The sequence below is a fragment of the Equus przewalskii genome, chromosome 21, assembly GCF_037783145.1.
Source record: "Equus przewalskii isolate Varuska chromosome 21, EquPr2, whole genome shotgun sequence".
NCBI lineage: Eukaryota > Metazoa > Chordata > Mammalia > Perissodactyla > Equidae > Equus > Equus przewalskii.
The window spans coordinates 26,195,423-26,215,527 of NC_091851.1; the positions used below are offsets into that span (position 1 = coordinate 26,195,423).

General features: G+C 43.3%; 1 protein-coding gene across 1 annotated transcript in view; it reads right to left on the bottom strand.

The window, feature by feature from the left end:
* LOC103554441 (fer-1-like protein 4) overlaps window positions 1–20,105 on the bottom strand; it is a 41,820-nt gene that overhangs the window by 12,462 nt on the left and 9,253 nt on the right. Inside the window, exons 19-34 of the mRNA XM_070589632.1 lie at window positions 17,441–17,528; window positions 17,249–17,365; window positions 8,151–8,303; window positions 6,616–6,769; window positions 6,335–6,459; window positions 5,768–5,902; window positions 5,470–5,643; window positions 4,905–5,021; window positions 4,652–4,813; window positions 2,202–2,397; window positions 2,001–2,059; window positions 1,781–1,912; window positions 1,121–1,163; window positions 928–1,028; window positions 714–851; window positions 493–609 (exon numbers count right to left, since the gene is read on the bottom strand). Coding sequence (XP_070445733.1) covers window positions 493–609; window positions 714–851; window positions 928–1,028; window positions 1,121–1,163; window positions 1,781–1,912; window positions 2,001–2,059; window positions 2,202–2,397; window positions 4,652–4,813; window positions 4,905–5,021; window positions 5,470–5,643; window positions 5,768–5,902; window positions 6,335–6,459; window positions 6,616–6,769; window positions 8,151–8,303; window positions 17,249–17,365; window positions 17,441–17,528 — 2,011 coding nt within the window. The remainder of the gene's footprint in view (window positions 1–492; window positions 610–713; window positions 852–927; window positions 1,029–1,120; window positions 1,164–1,780; window positions 1,913–2,000; window positions 2,060–2,201; window positions 2,398–4,651; window positions 4,814–4,904; window positions 5,022–5,469; window positions 5,644–5,767; window positions 5,903–6,334; window positions 6,460–6,615; window positions 6,770–8,150; window positions 8,304–17,248; window positions 17,366–17,440; window positions 17,529–20,105) is intronic.

Genomic DNA, 20,105 nt, shown 5'->3' on the forward strand with positions numbered 1-20,105 from the left:
TTATATCTTAGTCAGAATCCCTATATTTAAACCAGATAAAAGTACAGCATCTGTTCTGTTTCTGGGAGTAAAGGGGCAGCAACCCACTCATTCCCCTCATTTCCTGAGATGCCTTTAAGGAAACTTCAGGGCCCTGCTGAGCACCATATGAAAACTGCAGCAATGGAAGGACATGTACCAACACGTTTGATGACAAGCCATTGTGAAGCTTGACGTTCAGAGCTGTGCTCTTCCTGGAATTATACTCCCCCTTCTATGGGACTAGAACTATGAACAAGGGGTCAGGAGACCTATGCTCTAAATTCTGGTTCTGCCATGAGCAAGTTTTGTAAGCCTGGGGAGTCACTTAACTTTGTGCCTAAGATTTCCCACCTGAAAAATGAAGAAGCTGGACTCTGATCCCTGAGGTTCCTTCCAAATCTTTCAGCCTATAGGTTTCGTGTACATTACCTTGGCTGGAGTTGAAGGCATGCAGAAGTGACAGATGCTCACCTTTACAACATAAACTCTGACCAGGAGCTTGATGGGCCGGTTCTGTGGGATCCCCCGGGAGATCTGGGGCTCAGAGAACGACATTGCCTCTGATTCAGGGTAGATGAGGAAGGAGCCCTGGAGGTGAGGATGAAGGAGGGCAGTAAAGGCCCCGGTAAGAGAATCTTCCACCTGCATCCTCACCTGTGCTCCCTGGTTCCCTCCTCCTTCCCCAAACACACCTTGAACTTGCCCACAAGGTGTCCAGACCCTTCCTCCTCTCCATCTCCATCATTGCCCGCTTGCCCTCGGTACAGGGGAAACACGTTCAGCCAATCTTCGAAGTGGTTAAACTCTTCCTCCAAGGACCTGTTGTAAATCTGAAAGGCAAGGCCCTCAGTGACAGCCCGATGTCCAGAATCCAAGCAGAATCCCCCCTCCCCAACACCCAGTCACCTTCAGGGTGGCGATTGATTTTTTCTGGGACATGGAGCCTTTGACTTCACCCTCACCCTGGTCTTGGGCTTCCCCATCCACAGAAACGAGGTTGACCCCATCTGGGAACAGTGGAAATGCCTCAGTTAGGAATACTGGTGTGGGGGAGGGAAGGAGACAGAAGGAGGACGAGCAAGAAAGCCAAATCTCTTACCTGAATCCCCAGGATCATCCATTTCATCCTCATCAAAGTTGGTCTGAAATCAAAGGGCAGATCAGAGATTCTTCCCCACCCGTCACCTCCTTAATCCACCTTTTCCAGGATAGGGAGTTGGGAAACTTTAGTTCAAGTTCCAGCTGGGTAAGCCACTTGCATTTTCAAAGCTTCAGTTTATCATCCAGTCCTACACTGTCCAAGACAGTAACCACCAGCTACATGTCACTATTGAGCACTTGAAATGTGGCTAGTCTAAATTGGCATGTGCTGTAAGTGTAAAACACACACCAGATTTTTTAAGACTTTAGTATTAAATAAGAATGTAAAATATACTATTATTAATTTTTATAATAGTTACTTGTTGAAATGATATTTTGACATATTCTGTTAAATAAAACATATTATTAAAATCAATTTCACCTGTTTCCTTTTACTTTTTTTTTAAATGTGGCTACTAAAAAAGTTAGAATTACATACGTAGCTCACATGATATTTCTGTTGAGCAACACAGCTTAGATAATGGAGCTAGTGATCCCCAGCTTCTAGAATTCTTGTGAAGATGAGAAAAGATGACTGTAATGAAGCGCTCTGGAAAACTGTAGAGCTCCATGTTTGATGAGCTCCTTCTTCTTGCCATTTACCCTGTTCTGCCCCCACCTGCCCCTGGAGCTCCTGCAGCGATGCATAGTACTTGGACCACCAGTCGAGCTCCTCGGGATCTGGGATGTCCTCCTCCAGCTCTGTCCCTTGATTCAGGAGGCCTCCCAGGGGTACCTTCTTCAGAGGAGCCTGAGGGAGAGAGAACTTAGCACCCCTAACCCAGCGCCACCCCAAGTCCTGCCAGCCCCTTCTCCACGCATCCCCCACCCCCCATCACCTTCAGGAGCCTTTTGGGTAAACTTGTTTTAGCCAAGAAGGGATCCAGGGACTTCTGTCCTGGGAGGAGGTAAATGACATGATGAGGAGGTCAAACAAGTAGAAGTCAGACTCATGACCCACTAGAGAGTCCCCTGGAACCATCTCAGCCAGGAACCAGAGGGACCTCTGTCTGGTGGCCCCTAAGGGGAAGGCCCCTTACCTTGAGGTCCCTTAGGCACGAAGTCCCCTGCCTCCTCCTCTCCTTCCTCCTCAGGGGGATCCTCATGACCACGGAGTGTGAACCGCAACATGTGAGGAACAATGTGGGAACCCACAAGCACTGTGCGGCCAAAGGCTCGGCGCTCAATCACCAGGATGCTGAGTGGGGGCTGCAGGTAAGGCTGTTCCGGCAAGTCCTGGGGGTGGGGAGAGAGGATCTGTGTCTCTGAGGACTGGGGAGGAGGGAGGAGCAGCAGCAGAGACAGATGGGAAAACAACACAGCCAAATTGCATTCTAAGCCCACAGCCCCCTTGTATTATCTCTGGTAAATCATTGCCTTTTGAGCCTGTTTCCCAGCTAAAAAGGGACACAATCCTGGATTGGAAAGATTGTTGTAAGTATCAAATGACAAAATAGAGACAAAAGTACTTTGGAGCCTATGAAGTACTATCAGAAACATGAATTGGTGGTGGTTATTATTATTATGTAAAGAACCAATGCTCAGTTTGCTAATATAGATTTAGAAACATAAAAATATGTATGCTTTTGAACCTAGGAATTCTATATCTATCAATGGATTCTAAGGGGAAAAAAACAATAATTATACTACTGTATTGTTGGGTTTATTTTACATATCTACAACAATTATAGCTGAACGGAAGAAGGAAGGAATGGAGCTATAATGGAGAAAAGCTTATCTATTTTACTAGAACTAAATTAAGTATTAATCTGAAGTAAATTGTAAAAAATCAATATGCATGTTGTAAACCCTAGAGCAACTCCTAAGTAAAAATCAACAAAGGAATTAAAGTAGTACACTAATAAACATCTACTTGATAAAAAAGAAGGCAATAAAGAAGGAACAAAAAATATATGAGACATAGAGGGGCTAGCCTGGTGGCGTAGCGGTTGGGTTCATGTGCTCTGCTTCCACTGCCCGGGGTTCACTGGTTCAGATCCCGGACACAGACCTATGCAACACTTATCAAGCCATGCTGTGGCACCCACATATAAAGTGGAGGAAGATGGGCATGGATGTTAGCTCAGGGCCAGTCTTCCTCAGCAAAAAGAGGAGGATTGGCAGCAGATGTTAGCTCAGGGCTAATCTTCCTCAAAAAAAAAAACAAATATATGTGAGACATGTAGAAAACAAATAGCAAAATGGCAGATGTAAATCCAACCATATAAAAAATAACATCAAATGTGACTGTATTAAACTTCAAACAAAGGCAGAGATTGTCAACTGGATAAAATTTAAGCAAAGAAGCAACTACATGCTGTCTAAGAGATACTCTTTAGTAAGACACGTGTAGGTTGAAAGTAAAAGGATGGGGAAAAGATATGTCATGCAAACAGTAACGGCAGAGAACTGGAATAGCTATATGATCAGACAAAATAGACTTTAAGGCAAAAAATTTTACTAGAGATAAAGAGGGTCATTTTATAAGGATAAACAGATCAATTCATAGGAAGCTACAACAATTATAAACATATACGCACCTAACAACAGAACCTCAAAATACAAGAAGTAAAAAGTGACAAAAATAAAGGGAGAAGCAAACAATTTAACAATAGTTGGCGACTTCAGTACCATATTCTCAGTAACGGATAGAACAGCTAGATAGAAAATCACCAGTGAGGCTTTTTTTAGGGAAGTTTGAATAATACAAATAATGTTAGTTTATTTTGTTGTTTGTTGTTGTTTTTGTTATTGTTTGTTGCCCCCTTGCAGTCTGGAACCACTGTGCTTTGTCCCAGTCACCCCCTCACACGGGCACAGCATTCTTCAGCTTACAAAGTCCTTTCACCAAGATTCTTTCTCTCATTGCCTCCTCATAGCACTCCTGCAAGGAGCCATTTGATATATTTCCTTCAACCTTTTTTCTTTGGTACCTGTTACTTCCTTCTACAAACAAAACTAAAGTAAACTAAAGCTCAAATAAGACAAGTGATTTGACGAGCTCCTAAGTGGCATTGTCAGAATCTGACTCCAAAGTCCATGCTGTAATAATTATAATTTATGCAAAGAATGTATTTTTCTTCTCAGTCCCTGGTATCTCAGAGACTAGGTAGATCACTTCAGACTCTACTTCATGATACCTGGCTAATTCACTCATTCAGTAGAGCCAAGAGAGCACCACCAGTTTATGGATCCATCCAGGAATCAGCAAGCTTATAGCCTGCAAACCAAATGCGGCCCACTGCAAATAAAGTTTTATTGGAACACAGCATACTCATACATATACTTCTTGTCTATGGATGTTTACATGCCACAATGGCAAAGTCAAGACCGTATGGCCCACCAAGCCTAAAATATTTACTAACTGGCCCTTTAGAGAAAGTTTGCTGACCCCTGGATTAATCTAAGATAACCGGCGGGAATTTGCCATCCCACTGCCCTCTTTCACTTCTCAGCCCAACATTTCTTGCCCCCTAGCCCATGCCCTCACCACTGTCAGGTGCTTGACGAGCTCGGTGAAATTGGGGCTCTCACGGTAACTGGCCAGGACCTCGGACTCCACACGTCGCCCGGCCACCTCCAGCACAACCTGGGGCTGCTCCACCTCGAAGAGATGCACACGACCAAGGCCCCTGAGACCCCAGAACAGCACCTGGGGTCGGGAAGTAGGAGATTCAGGAGGCTGCACCTGACAGAGGGGCACTGAGGTGGGGGAGACGGGGAATGTGAGTGCCCAGGGCTACCTCAACACGGAAGTCCCTGAGCACCGGGCGCACGTGAGGGGGCAGGGACAGGCGTCCAGAGAGGGGCTCAGCCAGGGGCGTCAGGTTCTGGGGCTCCACATCACTGGGCACTGAGGGCTGCAGGTGACAAGAGAACAGAGGCCAAAAAGGAATCAGGCCAAAGGAAGGAAAGCCTGGTCTCAGGGAAGGGATGTGGAGAGCTGCTGGTAAAATATAAATCCAGAGGAATCAGACAAGGCTAGATTGGTGGCAGAGGGGTGTCTCAGGAAACAGCCATGTACAGGAGGGGAGGGTGAGTGTCTGAGGCATGAGGATCAACCCACAGCCTAGACTCTCTGGGATTGGAGGTAAACCCAGGGCATGTCTACTTCTAGTGTTCCCTGGAGTCAGGAGGTCCGATGAGGTGATCCCAGGACAGATCTACAGCCTGCATTCTCTGGGGGTAATAGACTTAGAGGGGTCTACGTGGGACATGCCCATATTCTACATTCCCTGGGGTTGGATGACCTGATAGAATAACAAGAGGGGTCCACAGCCCGTGCCAGCTAGGCCACGGCACTCTGACCTCAAGCCGGCCACTGTAGTCCAGTTCAATGAGTTCAAATGTGGCGATGAGCTCTCCAGCTGCCTGGGGCCCCTTCCTCAGGGGGAAGAACTGCAGCTCAGGGCGTTGGTAAGGGTCCTCTATCAGCTTTACCCTCGGCGCGGCCAGTGCCCTGCCCAGGAACACATGGGGCCCCTGTGGGGAGCCGGGCAATGAAGACAAAAGTAGAAGAGGTTCAGGAACCAAGGGAGGGGACATCAAGACAAGGAGTGGGGGTGCTCGGGGGTGAGAACCCGGGCGGGGCCCAGGCCACACTCACAAACTTATTGTGGTCAAAGACATTGACAACCACCAATGGAGGCTCCTCCTGCAGGTGCTCCCTCCTCCCGTCCACGATCAACTGATCAAACACCAAGAGCTCATCCCACAGGGGGCTCAGAGTCTGCTCCAGGACCTTGGGGGTCGTGCAGGGGAGGAAGCAATGGCAGGTGTCAGAAGAAGGCTCTCAACACACATCCCAGGGAAGTACCCCTGCCCTAAAGTAATACTTCAAATAACTGTCACAAAAGGAGCAGGAATGTGATGAAGATGAAAGCACCCTTCAGATCAGTGTTGGCACCTGCCCTCCTAGCCTTGGTCTGTCCTCACTGTCATCTGCCACTCTCAAAATTAGTCCTAAAGTCAACCCCAGAAAACAACTCCTCAGCTCTAAGACCTTCCAGTTCTACCTCTCCCCCCTCACCCCCAAATCAGGGCAGTCCGATCCAAATAGCCTGTGTTGAAAATCCAGGGCAGAAAGAGAGAGTTAGGGCCTGGGGAAAAGCTCAGCCCCCACCACATCTTGTCTCCCAGTGCCCCTCCACCCACATCTCAACCCAGCCCTCACCCGGGTGGTCTGGCACTGGGTAGAGATGAGGACTCGAGCAAAGGGATCCGAGAGTCCACTGTCATCTGCTGCCAACACACCTCGGGCCTGGTACAAGTGAGCCCGGAGCTGGAAGTAGCTGAAGTCTGGGGTCGGGGGAAGGAAGGTACCATGTTTGCTCAGGGGACAACTGGAGTCCCTCACCCCAGACCCCCCCAAACCCCGAGCTGAGCATCTAGCCCCACCCGTTGGGCAAATAGCAAACTTGGCCCTGGGCCCACCTCCCCATCCGCCACACTCACCGTCCCGGTACAGACTGTGGGGCAGCCCAGCCGAGGGATCAGGCAGCAGGTCCGGGGGGAGCTCTGAGGTGCAGGCCTTGGCTTGCTTGCCCAGCCCCAGCCACAGGAAGAGCTCCAGCTTGGCAGAGACCTCACCAGGGGCTGCCCCAGGTGCCTGTTGTGGAGAGGAGGCATGTTAGGGCCGCCTCTTATTACCCCATCTAGACCAAGAGCCCTACTCCTCCAAGGCATGCCCCAACTCTCTCTGTCGTTAGACTACACCCCAGCTCCCCAGTCCAGAGAGCACTCCTGGCCCTCACTCTTACACCCCACTTCATGCCCAGTACTCCATTCCCTCTGCCTGCTGTCCCAACACTGTCACTTCCTATACCACAAGCCCCATACCCCAAAACTACACTCTGAGCTCTGCACTGCCATACCCCACACTTACCCCCTCTGTGCCCTCATCCCCCACACAGTTAGATTCCCTGTCCCTATGCCAGTGGCCACAGCTTCTCCCCACTAGAGACCCCTGTTGGTGTCTATTTCAGGGACATCTCATTTAGAAATAGTTTGCCTCCAAATCAGCTGTACTTATAAGGAACTAATTAATCACTCTCCCATTTTCATTACCCTGCCCATCTGTCAGAGCCCAGTCAGCAAAAGGGCCAATGTGGGCCCAGGACTGACAAAATTTGGTGTTTATCTCACATCAAAGCTGATCTGGGTAAAGGCATGATCTCCTTTTGGCTTTTTGGATAATTGAAGAGTTTGGGTACACTTTAAAAAATAATAATTTAAAAATAATAAAAAATTGTAAGATTTTAAAAAATTAAAACACATAAATTTTTTTTTAAAATTGGAAAATTAAAAATAATTTTTATTCAAAATTTTTAAAAATTTTAATTAAAAATTTTTAATTAGGGGCTGGCTTGGTGGCATAGTGGTTAAGTTCACACACTCTGCTTTGGTGACCCAGGGTTCATGGGTTCAGATCCTGGGTGCAGACCTACATACTGCTCATCAAGCCATGCTGTGGAGGCATCCCACATATAAGAGGAAGATGAGCACGGATGTTAGCTCAGGGCCTCTCTTCCTCAAGCAAAAAAAAAAAGAGGAAGATTGGCAAAGGTGTTAGTTCAGGGACAATCTTTCTTACCAAAAAACAAAATAAATTTTTAATTAAAAAAATTTTGAGGGCACTAGCCCAGTGGCATAATGGTCAAGTTCATGCATTCAGCTTCAGCAGCTTGGGGTTTACAGGTTTGGATCCCAGGCACAGACCTATACACTGCTCATTAAGCCATGTGGTGGCGGCATCCAACACACAAAACAGAGGAAGATTGGCATAGATGTTAGCTCAGAGACAATCTCCTTCAAGCAAAAAGAGGAAGATTGGCAATAGATGTTAGCTGAGGGCAACCTCCTCACCAAAAAAAAAAGATTTTGGGGACCCTCTGCTGGGAACTGCAGGCCTCCACCCCAATGCCACCCTATGCCCTATGAACCTCACTCCACTCCAGTCTCCAGCACCCTGACCCCGGGGCCCCCCTCACTGTAAGCAGAAGACTCTGGATCTTCCCACAGTCCCGGCCCCGTTCCTCTTCGACCACAGAGAACAGCACATCCTGGGCAGGGATCCGGGCCCAGGCCACACGGCGCTGCCCACTGAGCATCCAGACCAGCACATCTGGGAGGGGTGACTGGGGCTGCGGGCAGAGAACTGGGTCACAGAGGTGGATCTGCAGCTGAAACCACCTACTCCCACAACTTCCACTGGATAGAAGGATCGAATATCCATCTCTAGCCCTTACCTCCTCCTGAACCCCAGATCCAGGTGGCCACCTGTCTCCTGAACATCTCTCCCCTTGCTTCCCCACAGGCTACCTCAGACTCAAAGTCCAACCTGACTTCTTATTTTTCCTTTTTTTCTGGTTTCTTTTTTTTTTTAATTGTGGTAAAACATACATAACATAAAATTTACCATCTCAAACATTTGTAAGTGTACAGTTCAGTAGTGCACTCACATTGTCATACAACCATCACCATCATCCACCTCCAGAACTTCTTTCATCTTACAAAACTGATACTCCGTATCTATTAAACACTAACTTCCCATTTCCACCTCCTCCCAGCTCCTGACAACCACTATTTCACTTTCTGTCTCTATGAATTTGACTACTCTGAGTACCTCCTATCAGTGAAATCATGCAGTATTTGTTCTTTTGTGACTGGTTTTTTTCACTTAGTATAATGTCTTCGAGGTTCACCATGTTGAAGCACGTGCCAACCAGACTTCTTTACCTTTCCCTCCTCCCCAACTGATCCTTCCCTAGTAATCCCCACCATATGCCCATGCCCATCAGCCAAATACCTACACTGGTGTCAGCCTTCTCTGCCAACATCCAAACACCACATCCTGCCAATGTCCCCCCTTCTCTTCCATTCTCACTGCCCTGGTTCAAGACCGTCCACTCTTGTCCAGATAACTGGTACAGTCTCCTAATCAGTCTTCTTGCCTTCAGTCTTCCCTTCCAACCCATTCTCTACCATGAATGGCTGGCTTCCTCCCATCCTCCGGGTCGCAGTTTAAATGTCATCTCTGCAGAGAAGTCTTGCTTGACCACCTTATGTAAGTAAGTTCTTCCCTGCCCCCTTAACTTCTGTAAATCTTTCTTAGCAATTCCAACAGATCATAATTATTTTTCTTAGTCTGCATAGTCTATCTCCCTCACCAGAACATAAGCCCCGAAGGGCAAGAAACATGGCAGGAATTGGGTCCCCAGGGCCTAATATAGAGCCTGGCACATAGTAGGACTTCAAATATCATTGAGTAAGCAAATAAACAATAGCTAGAATCGATCTCTCCAAAGCACAAATCTGACCCTCTCATTCCCGTGTTCAAAATCATCATGCCTGACTTCAAATTCCAATAACAGCATGAGTTGGGAATTTAGACCTACCTCTCACTAAAAACAACCACAAAGGCTGGGCGAAATATTTTTAAATATTTTACTAAAGGCAGTGGTGAGATAACAAGGATAAAGAATTATCAGACCAAGCTCTAAATGAAGATAGGAATCCAGAGAAGTTAGCGGAGCATTTGAGCCACTTTTGCCACAAGGGCATTTGCCCAACCTGGCCAACCTGAGCTTCTCGTGTCCTAACAGCGTGTAAAAATAAAATAAAGAGCTCAGATTCCGCTCAGGACAGGAGTCTAATAGGACATCTCCCTGCCCCCTGAAATCCAGGATTCCAAAGAATTATGCCTTCAGGATAAGGATAAACCATGGCTGAAGCTGCCCCTCTGTCTCCCACTCAGGCTCTACGAGGACAGTCGCCTGGCTGAGTGGAGCGGTGGGAGCTGGAAAATGTCCCTGAAAAGAATAACCACGAGCTGATTTCTTCACAGTGCCCGAGCGCTGCTAAACATCAAAACTTAGTTTAATGTAATCAAGGGCAGAAAGCAAAGACAAATATTGTCTGGAAGAATGTACCTTGATTTCAAGACTCAAAGAACTCCCATAAATAATTTTTAAAGGAAACTATAATAAATGGCTCACAGTTTAAAGCAACTAAGCACAGAAGGAAATAACCATGAGGGAGTACCACCAGAAAGAGAGGCAAAACCAAACCCCTCCAAATCCACTATTAGAATAATCTGACACTATAAAAACAACTCTGCGTACTGTGTTTAACAAAACAAAAGACAAACCTGACAAATACTTACTGGAAATAAGGAATTGTGAAAAATAACATAATGGATTTGAAAAAAATAGAACTTACAGAAATGAAAATTGCAATGATTGAAATGAAAAATTCAAGAGAAGACTCATACAGTCTTCTGGTTTTCAATTAAAAAGCCAGAAAGCATCAGCAAACATATTACAATATATAAGTGAATCAAAGTAACACTTTGTACACCTTAAACTTACACAGTCTTACATGTCAAATTTATCCAATTTTTTAAAAAAAGTTAAAAAAAAAGCCAAAGCATTTCAATGGGAAAAAAAAAATCTTTTCAACAAATGGTACTGGAATATTTCAATGTCCATATTTTAGAAATAGAACTTTGACTCATATGTCACACCACACACAAAAATTAATCTGAAAGCAATCAAAGACCTAAACGTAAAATCTAAAACCATAAAGCTTTTAGGAGACTAGAGATCTCTTTATTCTCCTATCTTTATTTATAGGAGAATATCTTTGTGACTTGAAGGTGGCTAAGTTTTCTTATACAGATAACAGAGAGCAATAAACAGAAAAGATTAAGATAGATTAAAGATAGATTAAGATAGATTAAAATTAAGGAGAAAAATAAACTAGAGAATAGAAAACAATAGAGAGAATCAATGGAACCAAAAGTTGGTTCTTAAGAAAAGTCAGCAAAATTGACAAACCTTTAGCTAGACCGACAGAGAACACAAGAGAGAAAACAAATAACTAAAATCAGAAAGGAGAGTGAGGATATTACTACCGACCTTACAAAAACAAAAAGGATTATAAGAGAATACAATGAACAATTGTACAAAACAAATTAGATTATCTAGAAAATGGTCAAATTCCTAGAAACACACAAATCATCTAAACTAACTCAAGAAGAAATAGAAAATAGAAAATCTCATCAGACCTATAAAAAGTAAAGAGATTGAATCAGTAATTGAAAAACCTCCCAATAAAGAAAACTTCATGAGCCAGCCCAGTGGCGCAGTGGTTAAGTTCACACATTCTGCTTCGGTGGCCCAGGGTTTGCCAGTTCGGACCCTGGGCTCAGACATGGCACCACTTGGCAAGCCATGCTGTGGCAGGCATCCCACACAGAAAGTAGAGGAAGATGGGCACAGATGTTAGCTCAGGGCCAGTCTTCCTCAGCGAAAAGAGGAGGATTGGCAGCAGATGTTAGCTCAGGGCTAATCTTCCTCAAAAAAAAAAAAGAAAAGAAAAGAAAAGTCCAGGACCAGATGGCTTCACTACTGAATTCTACCAAATATCTAAAGAAGAATTAACACCAATCCTTCTCAAACTCTTCCAAAAAATAGAAAAGGAAGAAATACTTCCTAACTCATTCTATGAGGCCAGCATTACACTAATAACCAAAGACAGACAAAGACATCACAAGGAAAATATCCTCAACAAAATATTAGCAAATCAAATACAACAATATATTAAAAGGATCATACACCATGATCAAGCTGGATTTATACCAGGGACGTAGAGATGGTTTAACATCCACAAATCACTGTGATACACCACATTAACAAAACAAGGAATAAAAATCATATGATCATCTCAGTTGATGCAGAGAAAGCATTCAGCAAGACCCAACATCCATTTATGATAAAAACTCTTGATAAAATGGATATAGAAGGAAAGTAACTCAACATAATAAAGGCCATATATGACAAACCCACAGCCAATATCATACTTAACAGGGAAAAACCGAAAACCATCCCTCTGAGAACAGGAACAAGACTAGGGTGCCCACCCTCGCCACTCTTATTCAACATACTACTGGAGGTTTTGACCAGAGCAATTAGGCAAGAAAAAGAAATGAAACAGATCCAAATTGGAAAGGAAGAAGTAAAACTCTCACTGTTTGCAGATGACATGATTCTATATATAGAAAACCCTAAAGAATCCACCAGGAAACTGCTAGAAATAATTAACAACTACAGCAAAGTTGAAGGGTACAAAATCAACTTACAAAAATCAGTTGCAATTCTACACATTAAAAATGAACTAGCAGAAAGGGAAGTCAAGAATACAATCCCTTGGGGCTGGCCCCATGTCTGAGTGGTTAAGTTCGCACGCTCCACTTAGATGGCCTGGGGTTTTGCTGGTTCGGATCCTGGGCGCAGACATGGCACCGCTCATCGGGCCACGCTGAGGAGGCGTCCCACAAGCCACAACTAGAAGGACCCACAACTAAATACACAACTATGTATTGGGGAGATTTGGGGAGAAAAAGCAAAAAAAAACAAAAAAAAAGAATACAATCCCATTTACAATCGCAACAAAAAGAATAAAATATCTAGGAATAAATTTAACCAAGGAGTTGAAAGACCTATACACTGAAACTATAAGACATTATTGAAAGAAATTAAAGAATACATAAAGAAATGGAAAGATATCCCATGCTCATGGATTGGCAGAACAAACATAGTTAAAATGTCCATACTACCAAAAGCAATCTATAGATTCAATGCAATTCCAATCAGAATCCCAATGACTTTCTTCACAGAAATGGAACAAAGAATCCTAACATTTATATGGAATAACAAAAGACCCTGAATAACCAAAGCAGTCCTGAGGAAAAAGAACAAAGCTGGAGACATCATAATCCCTGACTTCAAAATATACTACAAAGCTAGAGTAATCAAAACAGCATGGTGCTGGCACAAAAACAAACACACAAATCAATGGAATAGAATTGAAAGCCAAGAAATAAAACCACACGTCTATGGACAGCTAAGCTTCAACAAAGGAGCCAAGAACATCAATGGAGAAAGGAAAGTCTCTTCAATAAATGATATTAGGGGATAGCCCCAGTGGCCTAGTGATTAAATTTGATGCACTCCACTCTGGCAGCCCAGGTGTGGTTCCCAGGCACAGACTTACACCACTCATCTGTCAGTGGCCATGCTGTGGTGGTGGCTCACATACAAAAAGAGGAAGTTGGCAGTAGATGTTAGCTCATGGCTAATCTTCCTCAGAAAAAATAAATAAATAATTTTAAAAATTTTAAAAACAATGTTGGGAAAACTGGACAGTCACACGTAAAAGAATGAAAGTAGACCATTATCTTACACCACACGGAAAAATTAGCTCAAAATGGATTAAAGACTTGAATGTAACACCTGAAACCATAATACTCCTAGAAGAAAATATAAGCAGTACTCTCTTTGACATTGGTCTTAGCAATATCTTTTTGAACACCATGTCTACTCAGGTAAGGGAAACAAAAGAGAAAAAAACCAAATGGGACTACATAAGACTAAAAAGCTCCTGCACGGCAAAGGAAACTATGAACAAAATGAAAAGATAACCCACTAGCTGGGAGAAAATATTTGCAAGTCATATACCCAACAAGGGGTTAATTTCCCAAATATATAAAGAACTCATATAACTCAACAACAAAAAAACAAACAACGTGGGGCCAGCCCCGTGGCCGAGTGGTTGAGTTTGTGTGCTCTGCCTCAGCGGCCCAGGGTTTCACTGGTTTGGATCCTGGGCACAGACATGGCACCACTCATCAGGCCATGCTGAAGTGGTGTCCCAAATAGCACAACCAGAGGCATTCACAACTAGAATATACAACTATGTACTGGGGGGCTTTGGGTAGAAGAATAAAAAAAAGAAGATTGGCAAGAAATGTTAGCTCAGATGGCAATCTTTAAAAAAATAAAAAATAAAAAAATGAGCAGAGGATATGAACAGACATTTTTCCAAAGAAGATATGCAGATGGTCATCAGGCACATGAAAAGATGTTCAACGTCACTAATTATTAGGGAAATGCAAATCAAAAAAAAAATACAATGACATATCACCTCACACCCATCAGAATGGCTATAATCGATGAGACAAAAAATAAATGTTGGAGAGGATGTGGAGAAAAGGGAACCCTCATATACTGCTGGCGGGAATGCAAACTGGTGCAGCCACTACAGAAAACAGTATGGAGATTTCTCAAAAACTAAAAATAGAAATACCATACAATCCAGCTATCCCATTACTGGATATTTATCTAAAGAACATGAAATCAACAATACAAAGAGATTCACACACCCCTGTGTTCATTATAGCACTATTCACAATAGCCAAAATGTGGAAGCAACCCAAGTGCCTATTGACTGATGAACTGATAAAAAAAGATGTGGGATATGTATATATATATATATACACAGTGGAATACCACTCAGCCGTAAAAAAAGACAAAATCATCCTATTTGCAAAAACATGGTTGGATCTTGAGGGTATTATGTTAGGTGAAATAAGCCAGATGGAGAAAGACAAACGCCATATGATTTCACTCATGTGTGGAAGATAAACAAACACAGATAATGAGAACAGATTAGTGGTTACCAGAGGGGAAGGGAGTGGGGGGAGGGCAAAAGGGGTAAAGGGGCACATATGTATGGTGATGGATAAAAACTAGACTATTGAGGGTGATCAAGATGCAGTGTATACAGAAACTGATATGTAATAATGTACACCTGAAATTACACAATGTCATAAACCAATATGACCTCAGTAAAATAATTTTTTTTAAAAGACATCACAAGAAAATTACAGAATAATATCCTTTATGAATATAGATATATCCCTTACGAATAAGTCCTGAACAAAATATTAACAAATCGAATCCAACAGCATAGAAAAAGGAATATATAGGGGCCTGTCCCACAGCTGAGTGGTTAAGTTCACGTGCTCCACTTTGGCAGCCCAGGGTCCACCGGTTCAGATTCTAGGCGCAGACCTACACACCGCTCATCAAGCCATGCTGTGGCGGCAGGCCATATAGAAGAACTAGAATGACCTACAACTAAGATATACAACTATGTACTGCGGCTTTGGGGAGAAGAAAAAAAAAAGAGGAAGGTTGGCAACAGATGTTAGCTCAAGGTCAATCTTCCTCACCGAAAAAAAAAGGGTTATATACTGTGACCAAGTGGGATTTATCTCAGGAATGCCAGGGTGCTTCAACCTAAGAAAATCAATCAATGTAATGACACCTCATTAATAGAACAAATGAAAGAAACCAAATGATCATCACAGCTGATGCAGAAAAGGCATCTGACAAAATCTAACATTATTTCATGATAGAAAACACTCAGAAAACGAGGAGCGGAAGAGAACTTCCTCAACCTGATAAAGGGCATTTATGTACACCCACAGCTAATATCATACTTAACAGTGAAAGAATGACACCTTTCCCTCTAAGATCAGGAACAAAACAAGTGAAAATTACAATTTTGGAAAAATTATATCTCTTGTATCAGCCACGGTGAGCCTGATAGCTTCCCAACACTTAAAGGTTTTTCTAATAAAATTGGTGGTGATATTAATGAATGTGATGTCTTAATACTGTATAACAAAATATGTCAACATACGGGAGATCTGCATAAGTCAGTGAACCAAATGTCCAAGTGACCTATGTATGATGATTCAAAATCATGCAAGGAAAATAGAGCCGTTCAAAGTGCAAGATAGACCAATGGACTTAAATATAACAGAGTATAAAAATTTCTTTGCCAGACATTTGCAAAAAACGTAAAGCAATGCCATTTTTCTCACTAAATTTTTTGTTTTGGAGAATATAGTTATTTTTCATAAAAATATTTATGTTATCATGCAATGGGTTTACTATAGTTATTTTAAATTAATAAATACTATATCTGTCAGGTTTTAAAATTTTTTCAGTTTTAGTTTGTATAATGGTAAATATCAATAGATACAATCCACATAAACAAAAGTTTTTTGGGGTCTCCAGTAATTATTAGGGTGTTAAGGAGTCCTGAGACCAAAAAAGTTTGAGAACCACTGCCCTAGAGAACCTCTTGCACTTGTTCCCCAGGACTTGTACAAAAATGGTCTTGGAAACTTTGTTGCTAATCATCATCCCTTGGAATCAACACACATATCCATCAATAGTGGACTGAATAAACAAATTATAGCATAGTCATGCAGTGGAATATTACATAGTAATTTAAATGGAAAAATTACAACTACATGCAATGATACAGATAAATCTCACAAATATAATATTGAGGAAAATAATATAAACAGTATAATATAAACTTTGAAAAATAACAAAACTAAACTATATTATTTCCGGATGCATATTTAAGTCAAAAAGTGTTTTTAAACGTCAGCTAACAAAAGGAGGTTCTCATTCCAAATAAACACAGCAATATTGCACTAAAATTCAATACACTAAGGTCTCTATCCTGTCTCCTTCCAGTCTCTGTCTTCCAGCTGCCCAGGGCTTCCTGATTCTGTGCCTTTGCACATGCTCTTCATTCTTTCACACTTGCCAAACTTCAACTTGTCCTTCAAGATCTAAGACCACTTATCCAACTCCTCACTGTTTGACCTTGAGGACATACTGGCCCCAGTGGTCAAAACTTACCGTGCCTTTGCGAAGGACTGAGCTTCAGATTGAGGCAGAACTGGCTTTGAATTCTAGCTCTGCCACTTAACCAGCTACTACATGGTGGACCAGTCACTTTCCCTCTCTAAGCCCCAGTTTCTGCACCTGTGAAATGGGGTAACATCTTCCCCAGGGTTGTTGGAAGGATCACACAAGGTAACACGTGCTTAGCAGAGGAAGCATTCCAAAAATGTGAATTCCTTTCACCCCTCACCCATGCTGTATTCAGAGCTTCAGACCAGGGAAGTCATGCCAGGGAAACATACTCTCAAACCTCCATCCAAAGAGATCCCGTATGTTCCCTGCATCCCTGCTGGGCCTGGAACGCTTATCTTCACCCTTAGCTGCTCCAAATGGAGCCGATTCTATGCCTAGAGCAACAGATCCCATGGCCTGGCATCAATCCACAGAACAGATGTTAGGTCACCCCTGCCCAGAGGTCTCTGGAAACTTAGGAGAAAGGGTATTCAGGGTGGGGAAACGGGTGGGTGAGGCAGCACCTCCTGGGCCAGGAAGTGGAGTTTTGCCAGGAGCTTCTTGGCCAGTGCCACCTTCTTTTGCACATTGCCCTTTCTCAGGCCCCGTAGAAGCCGCAGTCCTTGCTTCGCCAACAGGTTCTGGAAGGGCAGGAAGAGAACGTGAGTGGAGAGCCCCAGTTAAGTGCCCGTGATTCCCCCTTCCCCAGACCGTACCAGGCTATGCACCAACAGTTTCCCTCGGCATCGATCCAGGGTGTTTGGCCGGGTCATTGTCCTGCGCTCAGCACCGTGGCAAAACTGTCTGCAGTGAACAGGGGTGGGTGTGGCAAGTGGGAGTCAGAGGAGGGAACACTGACGCTTAGGGGGCCACCTTCCTCAGAACAGGCCTCCCATACCCAGACTCCCTCACACGTTCTCAGAGAGGTGCCCTTTCTCAGTCAAGGATGGCTTCTGTATTTGGACCACATCCAAATTCCTTGAGGCCAGCCTCACTTTTGAGCCCTAGAATGCGCTAGTATTTAACCTTCTACTGCCTTGGCTACTCAAATTGTGGCCCAGGACCAACAGCATTGGTATCACATAGTTAAAAATGCAGAATCTCAGCCCCACACCAGACCTGCCGTATCAGTCTGCATGTCTATACCCTGGGGGATTCATATGTACATTAAAGACTCAGATGGGCTTTGTGCTTGACAGTTCCAACACCGACTAAAGAAAGGTCAAACGTTACATGCCCAAACCAAGTGCATGATTTCCAATGAACCCTCTCCCCCCAAAAACAAGCTTTATTCTTCACTGCTCTTTCTTCCTCTCACATTCCACATCATCGATCAGCACATTATTTAGGCTCTACCTACAAAATATATCCAGAATCTGACCACTTTTCTCCTTTTTTCCTTTTCCCAGATCCCCCTACTCCAAGCCACCAACATTTCTTACCTAGGATTATTGCAGTAGCCTCCTCGTTCCAGCCTTACCTAAAAGGCTGTGCATGATCTGGCTCCCTTTATCTCCCTTTCCTCATCAAATTTTATTCTCCCCCTCATTCACAACCCTAGAGTCACACTGGCCTTTTTGGTCCTCCATGAATACACCAAGCCCATCACTCTAAGGCCTTTGTCTTAGCTGCTCCCTAGAATGCTCTGCCCCTAGAGCTTTGCATGGCTGCGCTCATTCTTCATTCAGGTCTTTTCTCAAATGTTACCTCTTCAAAGGCCTTCCCTGATCACCCCATCTAAACAGCCCCTGTCTCTTTCTCCATCCTCATATTCTACTTTATCTTTCTCTCTAAAAAGATAGTAAGCTAGGGCAGGGACTTTATTCTGGTTACCACTATATCCTCAGGGCCTGGCACCTAACAGATGCTCAAAAAATATTTGTTGGGCAAAGTAAAGTGATTTTTGAGATGTGATATTTTAGGCCCTTTTTGACCCCCAAGAATTTCTGAAGTTGCTATTATGGAAAAATTCAAAAATACATGAAATAAAAATGACTCCAAGGATTTTTCACCTAATACTGCCCCCAGAGCATACACTTCTAGCTTACTAATGCTCTTTGCTCCAAGATTCCTTTTGGCAGAAATAGTCAGCATAAAGTAAAACTGACAAGGGTCAAAACTGCACCTATTAATGTTTGCTATTGATGAAAAATTGACGGGAGAATCAAATCTTCTTGACAAGATTTAGATCCACAAAATTGGATTCAGAGAAATTGGATATGGTTAAAATAATAGCCACAAAAGAAAACCACACTGGTCAAAGATATAAATAGTGAAATATAATACGGGCAAATCTTTCATCTAAATTTCCCTGCCAAAGAATAATTTCAGTAATAAAATAATTTCAGTAAAGTGAAAATGGAAATAGTTCAGTTGCACTCTATGGAAAATCAAGCAAGGAATTAAATTGTATTAAAGATGGTCGCTCTTTTGGAGACAGAAAGAATGTAGACATAGAAGAGAGCCTTACAATGAAGTCCTGGGATACACACCCATGAACATTTGGAACATTTAGAGGTCAAGAAAAGAGGGAGTCAGCAAAAAAGATGAGAAGGAATGGCCAAAAGAGATGAGAATGAGAAGAAAGCAGAAGGAAAACCAGGGGCATGGAAGTTAATAGAATTTTTCAAGAAGGAGGGTAGGGTCAACTGTGTCCACCGACACTGACAGGTTGAGTAAAATGAGAACAGAAAAGTGACCACCTGCGACCAGGCCCTTGACAGAGTCCTCTGCTTCCACCCTGCCTCTAAACGCTGGAGCTCTCCAGGTCCTCAGATTTCTCTTTTCTATGCTCCCTAAATAATCTTATCCAGTTCCAGCTATGTATTGACAGCTCCCAATTTTTCATTTCCTGCCTAAAACTCTCCCCAGAACTCAACTCATATAGCTAACTGTCTAGCAGACATGTCCACTTGTAAGTCTAACAGACATCTATCTCAAAGTTCACAGGTCCGAAAATGAACTTGTGATATTCCCTTCACCCCCTTCAGACCTTCTCCTTCTGTTGTTTTCCATAACTCAGTAAACAGCACCATCTACACAGGTGCACCAGCCAAAATCTTGGGAGTCTTTCATGACTCTTCTTAGCACATTTCCTCATCGCCCGTATCTATCCACTAGCAAGTCCTGAGGTGTCACCTCCAAAGTCCAAAATTGCTCTTGAATCCATTCATGTCACTCTATGTCCACTGTAACCACCCCAGATTCAACTCATCATTATCGGTCACCTGGATTATTACAAAAATAGCAATTTCTCTGCTTCCTCTGTTATACCATCCCTCCCCTCCCCCACTGATCCTTCTTTTTTTTTTAACCACTTTTTTTTTTTTTAGGAAGATTAGCCCTGAGCTAACATCTGCCACGAATCCTCTTCTTTTTGCT